The sequence below is a fragment of the Myotis davidii genome, unplaced genomic scaffold (genome assembly GCF_000327345.1).
Source record: "Myotis davidii unplaced genomic scaffold, ASM32734v1 scaffold1334, whole genome shotgun sequence".
NCBI classification, from domain to species: Eukaryota; Metazoa; Chordata; class Mammalia; order Chiroptera; family Vespertilionidae; genus Myotis; species Myotis davidii.
In genome coordinates this window covers 56858-70584 of record NW_006285046.1, presented here as the reverse complement: position 1 = coordinate 70584, position 13727 = coordinate 56858, and the positions used below count along the sequence as shown (strand labels likewise).

The 13727-nt window shown below is 42.5% G+C and overlaps 1 protein-coding gene across 1 annotated transcript; it reads right to left on the bottom strand.

Moving 5' to 3' along the window:
- Window positions 1-7013: 7013 nt before the first annotated feature.
- On the bottom strand, window positions 7014-9115 carry LOC102775299 (40S ribosomal protein S26-like). The gene is made up of 3 exons (XM_006755432.1): window positions 9072-9115; window positions 7467-7590; window positions 7014-7247 (listed from the first exon to the last, which is right to left on the bottom strand). Exons 1-3 carry the CDS (start codon window positions 9113-9115, stop codon window positions 7014-7016), a joined length of 402 nt encoding a protein of 133 aa, XP_006755495.1.
- Between the last annotated feature and the right edge of the window lie 4612 nt (window positions 9116-13727).

Sequence of the window (13727 nt, the reverse complement as noted above, 5' to 3'; positions counted from 1 at the left end):
GCCCCTTCCCCTGCTGTCAAGAGTTACTGAATAAAATCGGTTGTCACTGCTTTAATTAACCTCCGATTGTGTTTTATTTTCACACCAGCTTTAGTGGAAGTAAATTAACCAAAATCTACTTCTTGACTATCTCGGTTTCAACGGAGGGAATTGCCATGTCTGACAATTTCTCTGGGCCACACGAAGGTCTTCAATAATATTAAATGAACTGCCATCTTAAAATTTTGGTATTTCGTTTAAAGCCTTTTGCATTAATTCTGATTTTCATAAACCACTGCATTGAAATATTTGTTGATTACTAAGCCTTTGGGACCCCCTTAAATTTCCCTCCCACTTTCTCCACGTGCGTCTCCCGCGCGCTGGGAGGACCTCCTTAGACGGTCCGCTAAGCTACCGGCAGCAAAGTAGGGACAAGCTCACCTCTTCCCCGAGGCGCTGCGCACTCCCTCTACAGAACGAGAGACCAATCGGAGGCTGCGGCTCCTGGCTCCTTGCCCCGCCCCTTGCGATCTTCCTTTAATTATCCAATAAAAGCGGACCATCATCTCCTTCCCGCCTGCTCCTGCCCAATTACACAGGAGGTGGCGGGGCATCAGCTCAGAGCCGTCTCCTTCCCTCTCCCACTCTTCCCCCCTCTCCCTGTGTCTCCCTCCCCCCTCTTTCTCTCTTCCCCTTCCCCCTCCCCCTCCCTCTCTCGGGGAGGTTCTGCTGTGCAGGAAGTGCCTGAGACTTACCTGAAGTAGCGTAAAGAGGCACGCTGGGGTTGGTGCCCGTCAAACCTGGACCACCTGCGCGTCCTGTGAGTCTCCCACATTCCACCAGCTCCCTTCCTCTAGGTCTCCAATCCCAGCTGTCTCCCCTTCCTGGTTAGGGAGGTGTTAGGATTTCCAAGTCCTACTTCCACAGGCTGGGACTGTTGGAGGCCAGGGCTGACCTCGGACCTGATATCCTTTCAAAAGGCGAGGTCGGCTGTGAGCCAGCAGCGTGTAAGGTACGTAGGGGGCTCGGAGTAGGGGTAAGCCCTTGCTACTCAGTGTGATCTGAGGACCAGGCATTGCCTGGGTGACTGTTGCAAATGCATTATCTCAGGCTCCACCCCAGACTTCCTAAGCCAGGATCTTCTCTTTAACAACATCCCCAGGTGATTTCTGTGCACGTTAATGGTTGAAAATGGCTGCTTTAAGCTTCCCAAGATTTCTGGTCTCGGAGGCAATGCTGGTTTGTGTATTTGTTTCTGCAGACCTAAAGGCATGTGAAGGCTTGAGCTTTGTGAGTCAGATTCAGGATCTTTATGACATCGCAGGCACCACTTACCACTTTCATCGAGATGATGTATAATGAATGCCATGTGGGATGATATAGGTAGAAAACCTCTGATGAGGATTGGTATCTGAGAACATTCAGAAACACTCGGGAAGGGAAATGAATGTACCTGAAGGGTGCTTAATCAACCTGAGGTTGCAAGACTCACAGAATGTCTATTAGGGATGAATGGATCTATTCATCAACTTGGCATCCTACAAATGTAATTTATTTGTTTATTTTATTACTAGAGGCCCAGTGCCCGAATTTGTGCACAGGTGGGGTCCTGCTGGCCTGCCCCAATCGGGCGGGCAGGCTGGGCTGGCCAGGGGGAGGAGATACGGGTGGTTGGCTGTCTGGCCCCACCCCCTGGTCAAACTCCCAGTCAAGGAAACAATTTGCATATTAGACTTTTATTATATAGGATTGTTGTTGAGAGTATTAAAGCTGCCCCTTCACAAACATTTCTAACCAAGAAACCCACTTTATAATAAAAGAGATGTAGCCAGTTGCTAAGATGGCCCTCAATGATCATAGTCTTGAGCAATCCCTTCTCACTTTGAATTGAGCTGACTTTGTGTCTTAATCCATTGAGGCTGCACTAACAAAATACCACAGACAACAGAAATTTATAAACAATAGACATTTATATTCTATAGTTCTGGAGGCTGCCAAGTTTAAAATCAAGATGCTGGCACATCTGGTGTCTGGTTAATAGGTGGTTTTCCAGGGTAACCTCACAGGGCACAAGGGACAGGGAGCTTTCGCAGGCCTCTTCTGCACTAGACCCATTGGTGATGGCTCTGCCCTGCTGCCAAGTTTAAAATCAAGATGCTGGCACATTTGGTGTCCGGTGAGAGCTCACTTCTGGTTAATAGGTGGTTTTCCAGTGTAACCTCACAGGGCACAAGGGACAAGGGAGCTTTCGCAGGCCTCTTCTGTACTAGACCCATTGGTGATGACTCTGCCCTCATGACCTAGTCACCTCTCAAAGGCCCCACCTCCTCATTCCATTACTTTTGGGGTTAGGATTTCAACATACGAATTTTGTGGGAATACAGTCAGTCCACAGTAGTGTCTAAGCAATAGGATGTTGTGGAAATGGTGGCGTGTGACTTCTGGAGTGTTCAGTTATAAAGGATATGGTCTCCATCTTGCTCTCTTGAATCACTTGCTCTGGGGAAACCAGCTACCCTGCTGCAAGGACAGACCAAGTTTGCTCTATGGAGAAGCCCGTGTGAGGGACAGAGGCTTCCAATAGCCCCATGAACAAGCCCCATCTTGGGAGCCCGTCCTCCAGCAACAGTCAAGCATGCAGACGACTGAGGCCTTGGTGACAGCTCAAGTGCTCTCTCATGAGTAGCCCTGATCCAAAGCCAGTCGGCTAAGCCATGACCAGATTCCTGACCCACAGACACTGAGATGCATGTTTACTGTTTTAAGTAGCTACGTTTTGGGACAATTTGTTACTTGACAATAGAGTAACTGTATAAGGAATAAGGCTGGGGCCCATGGGCTCATTGGCATTTACTTGTGCACCATCCCCAAGGAGCAGTTGACCCTGTGGAATAGAGAAATGATCTTTACAGACTCAGTTTTGGCACCAGTTGAGGTACCCTGTGAGGAGGGTTGTTTTAGAGGATACAGTATACGTTTCATACCAATACATGCTGAACTTTCTCCCAACCTGGAATTTATGAGGCAAGGAAACAAGAGGTAGACGTAATACCTAATGATCAGCTTGCAAAATTTTTCTTCTTATCCCAACAACAGCGGACTCTGAAGAGACTTTTTTTTTCTCTGGCCAATTTGGGCTCCATTTGCTACTGGATAAACTGACCAAAAAGGAAATTCTTTTATAAAAAAATATATTTTGTTGATTTTTTTACAGAGAGGAAGGGAGAGGGAAAGGGAGAGGGATAGAGTTGGAAACATCGATGAGAGAAAAACATCAATTAGCTACCTCCTGCACACTCCCTACTGGAGATGTGCCTGCAACCAAGGTACATGCCCTTGTCCAGAATTGAACCCGGGACCCTTCAGTCCGCAGGCCAACACTCTATCCACTGAGCCAACCCGGTTAGGGCCAAAAAGGAGATTCTAATATTGTTTTGCTGCTACACAATGTAACAGAGGATTATGGACAGAATGATCTCCTCGAGAGGATTCTAGAATTGCCATGTCCAGTGTAAGATCAGGATAATCTTATATGGGTAAGAACAAAAGGGCACCTAATCTCTCAAACATGAAAGTTGAGGTTACTATATCAGATTTTTAAAAAATATATATTTTATTGATTTTTTACAGAGAGAAAGGGAGAGGGAGAGTCAGAAACATCAATGAGAGAGAAACATTGATCAGCCACCTCCTGCACATCCCCCAGTGGGGATGTGCCCGAAACCCAGGTACATGCCCTCGACCGGAATCGAACCCGGGACCCTTCAGTCCACAGGCCGACGCTCTAGCCACTGAGCCAAACTGGTTTCGGCACTATATCAGATTTTAATAACCTTGGACAACTGAGATGCTGGCTAAAGACAATGGGAACATGAGTTAGATTGTGGATAAGGAAAATTATTATTATCAACTAAGGATTCATGGCTACCTGTGGAAATGAAGACTATATCATCCAGTCATATATTCACACTTCCTTCGTTATGTATATATTTACGTATTATAAATGATTGGGTAAAAAGCCTACTTCTTCCTATATAAAGAAACCCTGAATAACTTGTCTCCCAGCCTCTCTTGCAGCTGAGATGTGGGCATATAACCACCCATCAGATATCTTGATTTAGCCTTTGACATGAAGAAGGGGAAACCAAGAGAAACTTTTTCTAGTAGTGGCAGCCATTGCAGCAAGATGGATTCCCAGGGCAACAGTCTACTTACTGGTGGCAGCCTATGTCCAGTGACAGCTGTGTCAAAACCATGGACTCTTTTTTTTTTAAGATTATTTAAAATTTGATTTTTAGAGAGGAAGGGAGAGGGAGAGATCGAGAAAATCAATGTGAGGTGAAACATCAATCAAGGAAACATCAATTGGTTGCCTCCTACATGTCCCCTACTGGGGATCAAGCCTGCAACCCAGTCATGTGCCCTGGATCACAATTAAACCAGCAACTTTTTGGTGCACAGGATGATGCCCAAACAACTGAGCCACACTGTCTGGGGCCAAAACCATGAACTCTTAACATTTGTGCTTGGAGGCAGCAGCAATCCTTGGCACGCTAATAAAACAGTTCTGTGGCATGATTTGGGCTATTGTAGCTGGTGTGTGACCTTCTGAGCCTGGTTCTCCAGCTGCTCAGTGTTTTTGCAAGGTATCCATTATCTTTTTCTTTTCTTTTTTTAATATATTTTATTGAGTTTTTACAGAGAGGAAAGGAGAGAGATAGAGATTTAGAAACATCGATGAGAGAGAAACATCGACCAGCTGCCTCCTGCACACTCCCCACTGGGGATGTGCTCGCAACCAAGGTACATGCCCTTGACCGGAATCGAACCTGGGACCTTCCAGTTCGCAGGCCGATGCTGTATCCACTGAGCCAAACCGGTTTCGGCCATTATCCTTTTCAAGAAATAATTCTCTGCTTAGCTCAGCAAAACTTGGTTTTTGTTATTTGCAACTAAGAACTGTGGGTGAGGCCACCATGTAGCCAATTATCAGAAAAGGACTTGAACCCTGAACTGGAAAGCCATCAGTAGTCTCTCTAGCTCGTCTCTACTTCTCTCTGTGTTTGCACTTTTTGCCCCACTCGGTAATCTTTTGTGTCTCCGATTAGGAGGCAGTCAGGAGAGCTTTGTAAACATCTGGCTCGACATATCCAGACCAAGTCATACTGAGAACGACCTACAGCCGCTCAGCGTCAGCCCCTAGTCCCCTCCTCCGATCACGAGTCCTTCCTGGGCAGGAGGTGGTGCAGTATAAATTGTGCAATTGGAGCCCACAGCCCTGAGGTTCTCATTCTCAGAAAAGTGACTCATTGTGAGCTGAGAATATATCCCAAAAGAAATCTACTCTGGGAGCCTGGAGTTTCTCAGTCATGGCATGCTGTGCTCTCTCTGATACGTTTCTCCTCGAAATTACAAACAGGTTATCCTTCACACCAAATGCTTTAAAGCAGCGGTTCTCAACCTTCCTCATGCCGCGACCCTTTAATACAGTTCCTCATGTTGTGGTGACCCCCAATTTCATTGTTACAAATTGAACATAATTAAAGCATAGTGATTAATCACAAAAACAATATGTAATTAAATGTGTTTTCAGATGGCCTTAGGCGACCCCTGTGAAAGGGTCGTTCGACCCCTAAAGGGGTTGCGACCCACAGGTTGAGAACCGCTGCTTTAAAGGATTAAGCACAGCTCTGTAATGCCATTGCCTTCGCGCCCTCCCCCTCCTTCCTGCACAGAGGGCTGAGGCCATGCACCTCTGCTCCTCATTTGCTCAGGAACTACCTATATTTCCAAGACTTTCCAAACCTTATAATAAAGAGAAGCATTGGCCCGTTCCTCAAAGTGAACACTTGATAGCAACAGCTTCTCCCAGGTAAGATCATAACAAGGTCATAACAGTGGAGTTGTCAATATTTCTTTACTAAGTGAAGTTCTTTGAAGAACCTCCTTCCAGATCTAGGGAATAATGAGTCCTGAATCCATCAGCTGAGCTTGAGATAAACTCAGGAATAATTGGCTGTTTATTTTATTTCTATGAGCTACTAACAGAGACATATATAATGGTAGAGAAGGGCTCTGTATGTGCCTGTGTGTTGTTTTTATGTTATATTTGATATAGTTTCCTACTATAGCTCATGTGAGCTTCTATTTCTGAATTTTGGCTAAACTTTTCAGGCTTAACCTATTGGTCTCAAAAGTATTGGGCAGTTGCATTACCTGTCTATCTCTTCATTCCTAGAGTAATCAGGTATGTACTCTTAAACATGATGAGTACCTATTCACTCAGTTCTATTCATACAACCATCGATAGCTATGCTAAAAATCAACAGCAGAAGAAATACAAAAGGAGGCCATCTCAGCATTAAGAGATATTCCTACTAGTGAAATAAACCAAATGTTCTTTCTTGCAGTCGAAGAATTTTACACCAAAAACTGAACTGTATGTAGACTAACATCAAACATTCATTATACATTTTTGACAGTAATTTTGACTCTCTTATTAATACCTGGTATTGAAATATTTTAAAGAAATTCTCTTAGATTAATATTGTAAATGTGCTCAACTGTTAATCATTAATGGACAGAATAAATAAAATACTGCATTACCATACAATTTTTGTTATGGCCATTTGGAATTTGAGATGTCCATTGGGCATCCAAATGGAACTATCAAAAAGGAAAGGCATATATAGACTTAGGCATCAGGGAAGAGGATGGAGTTGGAAATATTCATTTTGGAGACATCAGCATATAGATAGTATTTGGGAAGAACTGATATCTTAACACTACTGAGTCTTTCTATCCATGATCGTGGGATAGCTGTCCATTAATTTAGATATTTTTTTCATTGCTTTCAAGTTTTCCTTGTATAGATTTCATACATTTTTTTTTAAATTTAGACTTAACCTTTTTTTGGGGGGGGGTTGTGCTAGTGGAAATAGTGTTGTATTTTATTTTTAAAGTACAATTTCTATTTATCCCCCTCTCCCCCCACCCCCAGAGAACTTTTCTTTAGTCCTCAAGGACTTAGCTCCTTACATAGACTTTGGTGGAGGTCGTGGGGCAGCACCAGCAGGTCTAAATTGGAGTGGGGATGTTCCGTCCTTCTGGGTTTTATGAGAACGATTCCTGGCTACCTTGCTGTGAATGGCACAGCGCACGCAGTAATGTAGTTTCACATACAGCTTGGGAAGCACATAGGCATCAAAGACACTTGCTTCAGAAATGTCTCTAAAGGCTGCGGCCTCTACTATATTTTGAATGACAAACTTCTTTTATTGATTTTTTACAGAGAGGAAGGGAGAGGGATAGAGAGCTAGAAACATCGATGAGAGAGAAACATCAATCAGCTGCCTCCTGCATGTCCCCTACTGGGGATGTGCCCGCAACCAAGGCACACGCCCCTGACTAGAATCGAACCTGGGACCCTTCAGTTCGCAGGCCAACACTCTATCCACTGAGCCAAACTGGCCAGGACTTTGAATGACAAACTTCTTAATGGCCTTGTCCTTGGGCACACATTGGGTGCAGTTGGTGCAACAAATAGGCTCTACATGGCCATGGCCTTTTTTGGTATCACCATTATTCCTTCTCTTCTTGGTACTCCTTCCACTCCTCCGTTAACCCAGCTCTCAAATCCCCAAAATAGTGTTGTATTTTAAATTTCAAACTCCAATTGCTGACTGCTATATCTCCAGAAGTAGACTTGCTGGATCGTATGACAGCAGTTGACTTTTGTAGATTGGTCTTGTATCCTGATAGTTTTCTATATTGTTTGAGTTCCAGTCTTGTTGTTTTTTCTCTTCTTTGAGGTTTTCCACATACATAATCATCTTACCTGCAAACAAAGACATTTTCATTTCTTCCTTCTCAAATCTGTATACCTTTTATTTCCTTTACTTGTCCTATTGCATTGGCTAGAAATTTTGGTGTATTGTTGAATAGGAGTGGTGAGAGAGGATATTTTATTTCTTATTCCTGATCTTAGGGGGAAAGAATCTATTTTCTGACCAGTATGATGTTGCTGTATGTTTTTGTGTACCATATGTTCTTTATCAAGTTGAAGAAGTTCCCCTCAATTCCTAGTTTGATGATTTTTGTTTTGTTTTGTTTTAAATCATGAACGGGTGTTGGATTTTGCCAAATGATTTTTCTATATCTGATATGATTATATAATTTTCTTATTTAGCCTGTTGGTATGATGGATTACATTAATTGATTTTCAAATGTCAAACCAATCTTGCATACCTGGAATAAATTTCATCTGGTCCTGCAGTATAATTATTTTTATACACTGTAGGATTCAGTTTGCTGATATTTTGAGGATTTTGGCATATATGTCTATGAGAAATATTAGTCTGTAGTTTTCTTTTTTTGTAACGGCTTTGTTTGGGTTTGGTATTAGAGTAATGCTGGTCTCGTAGAATGAGTTAGGAAGTATTCCTTTGGTTTCTATTTTTGGTAGAGATTGTAGAGAATTGGCAGAATCTCTTCCTTAAATGTTTTTGTAGAATTCAGCAGTGAAACTATCTGGGCCCAGTGCTTTCTGTTTTGGAAGGTTACTAATTATTCATATAGGCCTATTCAGATTATTTTTCTTTGAATTTTGGTAGATTGCTTTTCAAGGAATTGGTCCATTTCATCTCAGTTATCAAATTTATGGGCATAGAATTGTTCATAATATTCTTCTATTATCCACTTAATGTCCATAGGATTTATAGTGACGGCTCCTTTTTCATTTCATTTTCATAGCAGTAATTTGTGCCTTTTCTCTTCTGTTGTTAGTCTGGCTAAGGGTTTATCACTTGTATGGGTCTTTTCAAAGAACCAACTTTTGATTTTGGTTTTCTCTAATGATTGTTTTAAATTTCATTGACTTCTACTCTTTTGTTGTCGTTAATCCTCACCTGAGGATATTTTTCCACCGATTTTTAGAGAGAGTGGAAGGGAGAGGGAGAGTCAGAGAGAAACATCAATGTGAGAGACACACGTTGATTGGTTGCCCCCTGCAGGCACCCTAACCAGGGCGGGGAATGGAGACTCAGATATGGCTGCCAGTCAGCCCTACAACAGGGCATCACCCATCCACAGGCCTTGAGGACCCGATGGCCTGACACTTCTCATCACTGCCCTGCATGGCAACCTTTAAGTACTCTAGGTGTGTGAGCCAGTCCTCTGGTGCCAATAACTGGTGGACCCAGTCAGTAATTCTGGAGGAATAGGAGACTAACATTGGCAGCCAGTTTTGTCACTGGTGTTAATGGGTACTGTAGGCTTGAAATACAAATTGATAAAAGACAACTGTTCTGTGGTCCTTTAAGTGTTGGTTTTTGTTATTTATTCTTAATGTTTTTATTCAGAGAGAGGGAGAGAGGATAGAAATATCAGCTCTATTCACTGAGCCAAACTGGCTAGGGCCCTACTCTGATTTTTATTATGTCTTTTCTTCTGTTTACTTTGGATTTAATTTCCTCTTCTTTTGTAGATCTTAAAGTAGAAACTTAGATTATTGATTTTAGATCTTTTTTCTAATTTATGCATCTACATGCTGCATTTCCCTCTAAGCATTGCTTTCACTGCATCCCAAATTTTGACAATTTGCATTTGCATTTATTCTAAAATTTCTCTTGAGACTTATTTGATCCATTTGTTATTTAGAAATGTGTTGTTAAATCTCCAAATATTTTGAGATATTTGGCTATCACTCTTATTTTTCATTTCATTGTGACGAGGGCATACATTGTATGACTTTTATATTTGCTAAGGTGTTTCATGTACAGATGTAGTCTATCTTGGTGATGCTTCATGTGAACTTGAAAAGAATGGGTATTCCTCTGTTGTTGGGTGAAATGTCCTATAAATGTTCAGTGGTGTTGGAGTTGAATGTGAAATTGGAGTGGGCTCAAGTGAGAATGGAGAGAAAAAGACCCAATGAAAAGCATTGTTTTCATTAACTTTATAATATTCAGCAATATTTGTTTAACCATTTTGGTTGTTTCTAATTTTTTTTTTACTATTCTAATGTGATATTTCCCCTTGCACATAGGAGATAAATTGTTGGGTCAAGGAATAATTTTAAATAAATATTTTTTATTGATTTCAGAGAGGTAGGGAGAGGGAGAGAGAGATAGAAACATCAATGATGAGAGGGAATCATGGATCAGCTGCTTCCTGCACGCCCCACACTGAGGTCTAGCCCACAACCTGGACATGTGCCCTGACTAGGAATTGAACCATGACCTCCTGGTTCATAGGTCGACGCTCAACCATTGAGCCATGCTGGCTGAGCCAAGGAGTAATTTTTTAAAACATTCTTGTTACAGTGAATGGGTGCCACTATCATTCCTCTTTTGCCAAGCCAAACATTCATACACACACACACACAAACCATGCTTATTTAATATACTTAACATGATGACATCTTATTCTTTCAATTTATAACAATTAGATTACTAGTAGGGCTGAACATTCATATATCTTTTAGCAATTCATGTTTATCTAAAAATTCTCTGCTCGTGTCTTGCTATTGGAACAATCCCCTCACTACCTCTCTTTTCCCCCCATCTCATCCTTCTGGTCTCAGTTTATTTATTTACTTAAAAAAAACTTTATTATTGAGACTATTACAGATGTCTTCCTACCCCCCCCCCCATTCCCCTCCTCCCCCCCCTTCCCACCCTGTCTCAGGCCTTCACCACCCTACTGTCTGTATCCATAGGTAAGATCTTTAGTTAACCTCTCCCTGCTCCTCCTCTCCCTTCCCTCTGAGATTCATCTGTCTGTTCCACGCTTCCATGCCTGATTCTAATTTATTCACTAGTTTATTTTGTTCATTAGATTTCTTGTTCATTTATTTTGATTTTTAGATTCAATTGTTGATTGATATGTATTAGTTGCCATTTTATTGTTCACGTTTTTTTCTCTCTTCTCCTTCCCTCCACTTCCTCCTCCTCCTCCTCTTCTTCCTCTTCCTCTTTTTAAAGAATACCCTTCAATATTTCATGTAATACTGGTTTGGTGGTGAACTCCTTTAGCTTTTTCTTGTTTGTGAAGCACTTTATCTGACACTCAATTCTAAATGAGAGCTTTGCTGGGTAGAGTAATCTTGGTTGTAGGTCCTTACTATTATTCACTTTGAGTATTTCTTGCCACTCTCTTTTGGCCTGCAAAGTTTCTGTTGAGAAATCAGCTGACAGTTGTATGGGCACTCCATTGTAGGAAACTAACTCCTTTTTCTTGCTGTTTTTAAGATTCTCTCTTGCCCTAACCGGTTTGGCTCAGTGGATAGAGCACTGGCCTGCGGACTCAAGGGTCCCAGGTTCGATTCCAGTCAAGGGCATGTACCTTGGATGCGGGCACATCCCCAGTGGGGAGAGTGCAAGAGGCAGCTGATCGATGTTTCTCTCTCATCAATGTTTCTAACTCTCTATCTCTCTCCCTTCCTCTCTGTAAAAAATCAATAATAAAAAAAAAGATTCTCTCTTTGTCTTTAGCCCTTGGCATTTTAATTATGTTGTGTCTTGGTGTGGGCCTCTTTGGGTTCTGCTTGTTTGGGACTCTCTGTGCTTCCTAAACTTCTAAATCTATTTCTTTCACCAGGTAGGGGAAGTTTTCTGTCATGGTTTCTTCAAATAGGTTTTCAATATCTTGCACTCTCTCTTTTCTTTCTGGCACTCCCATAATGCTAATGTTGATATGCTTGAAGTTGTCCAGAGGCTCCTTACACTATCTTCATATTTTTGGATTCTTTCTTCTTTTTTGCTCTTCTGATTGGGTGCTTTCTGCTCCCTCATATACAAATCGTTGATTTGATTCTTGGAATCCTCTACTCTACTGTTGAATCCCTGAAAACTGTTCTTTATTTCAGTTAGTGTATACTTAATTTTGGACTGGTTCTTTTTCATGTCTTTGACATTCTCACTAAGAGCCTTGAAAGTCTCATGAAGATCCTTGAGTAACCTTATAACTATGGTTTTGAATTCTGTATCCAGTAGTTTGCTTGCTTCCATTTCTTTCATTTGTTATATGTTTGTCTCCGCATTTTGGCTGTTTCCCTGTGTTTGTTTCTATGTATTAGGTAGAGCTTTATGTCTCCTGGGATTGGAAGAGTGGCTTTGTATAGTAGGTGTCCTGTAGGGCCCAGTGGCTCAGCCTCCCCAGTCATCTGAGTTGGGCACTCTAGGTGCACCCCTGTGTGGGCTGTGTGCAGTCTTGTAGTTGAGCCTTGATTGCTATTGGCATCACTGGGAGAAATTGACCTCCAGGCCAACTGCCTGTGAGGACCAGCTGTGACTACAGGAGGGGAGCTGCTATGCAGGAAACACCCCTATGGAGCAGGACTTGCTTCAGTGGGGCTTTGGTGCTCACTGAGTCTGCCTCTTGAGTGTGTCACTTGTGAATGTGTAGAGTTGTAATCTGCTATGGTCTGAAACTGTCCAGAGTGCACTGGCTCTAGGGCCTCCAGGGAGGTGCAAAGTCAGCCACTCCCTGGGGCCACCTGGCAGGAGCTACATAGGGATCTGCAGATGACTGCTATTTGTTATTTGTATTGCGTTTGGAGGTAGGCTCAGCTGTGAAGCAGGCAGGCTGGTGCTAGTGCTGGGTCTTTTATTGATAGGTTTGGGGTATGCTGTCACCATTTGCAACTTGTTTGATTTTAGCAAAGTCTGAAGCCTGAGCCAAGACAGCTTGGGTGGAGCTTCAAATTGAATGGGGTGAGATCTCAGGGAATACCCAGGGTGGAACAAAGTGTGTTCCAAGCTATTATTTATTCTTAATGTTTTTATTCAGAGAGAGGGAGAGAGGATAGAAATATCAATAAGAATCACTGATTGGCTGCCTCCTGCATGCCCCCTACTAGGGATCAAGCCTGAAATCCAGGCATGAGCCTGACCAGGGGAATAGAACTGTGACCTCCCAGTTCATGGGTCAATGCTCAATCACTGAGCCATACCGCCTGGGCTGTTACTGTCTTTTAATTAGGACTCAGGATTGTACTGTATCATAAAATGTTTTGTACCAAAACAAAGCTTAGAGCTACGTGTTCAAAAAAATAACAAGAAAGGAGCAATAGGCAGAAAAGATGAAACAAAACTATTACCAGTATTTGTAAATGGTATAATTTTTAACCACAAAACATAATAGAACTGAGAAATTACTGAAAATTAAGAACATTCAGTGAAGTGGCTAGTTTCACAAATATATAATTAAAAATAACTTTCCTATATAAGAGCAATAACTATAAAAATATAATAAAAAACTATTTACAATACAAATTGAGAAAAATGTACTCAGGAATCCTATATAATAAAAGCTAAATATGCTAAGTGTCCAGTTATCCAGCCAGCTGTTCAGCCAATCAAAGCGTAATATGCTGATATGCTAAGACCGCTCAACTGCTCTCTATGACATGCACTGAGCACCAGGGGGCAGATGCTCCAACTGGTAGGTTAGCTTGCTGCTGGGGTCTGACCAACTGGGACTGAACGAGATGGGCTGGACAAGCCCTGGAGCCCTCTTGTGATTCATCCCCGGCTGACCAACCTCCTGCGTCCCTCCCTGGCCCCAATGTGTACTAGTAGGGTCCCTAGGCCTGGCCTGCACCCTCTTGCAATCTGGGACCCCTTGGGGGATGTTGGAGAGCCAGTTTCAGCCCGATGGCAGAATGACTGGTCACTATGATGCACACTGACCACCCGGGGGCAGATGCTTAACACAGGAGCTGACCCCTGGTGGCTAGTGCACTCCCA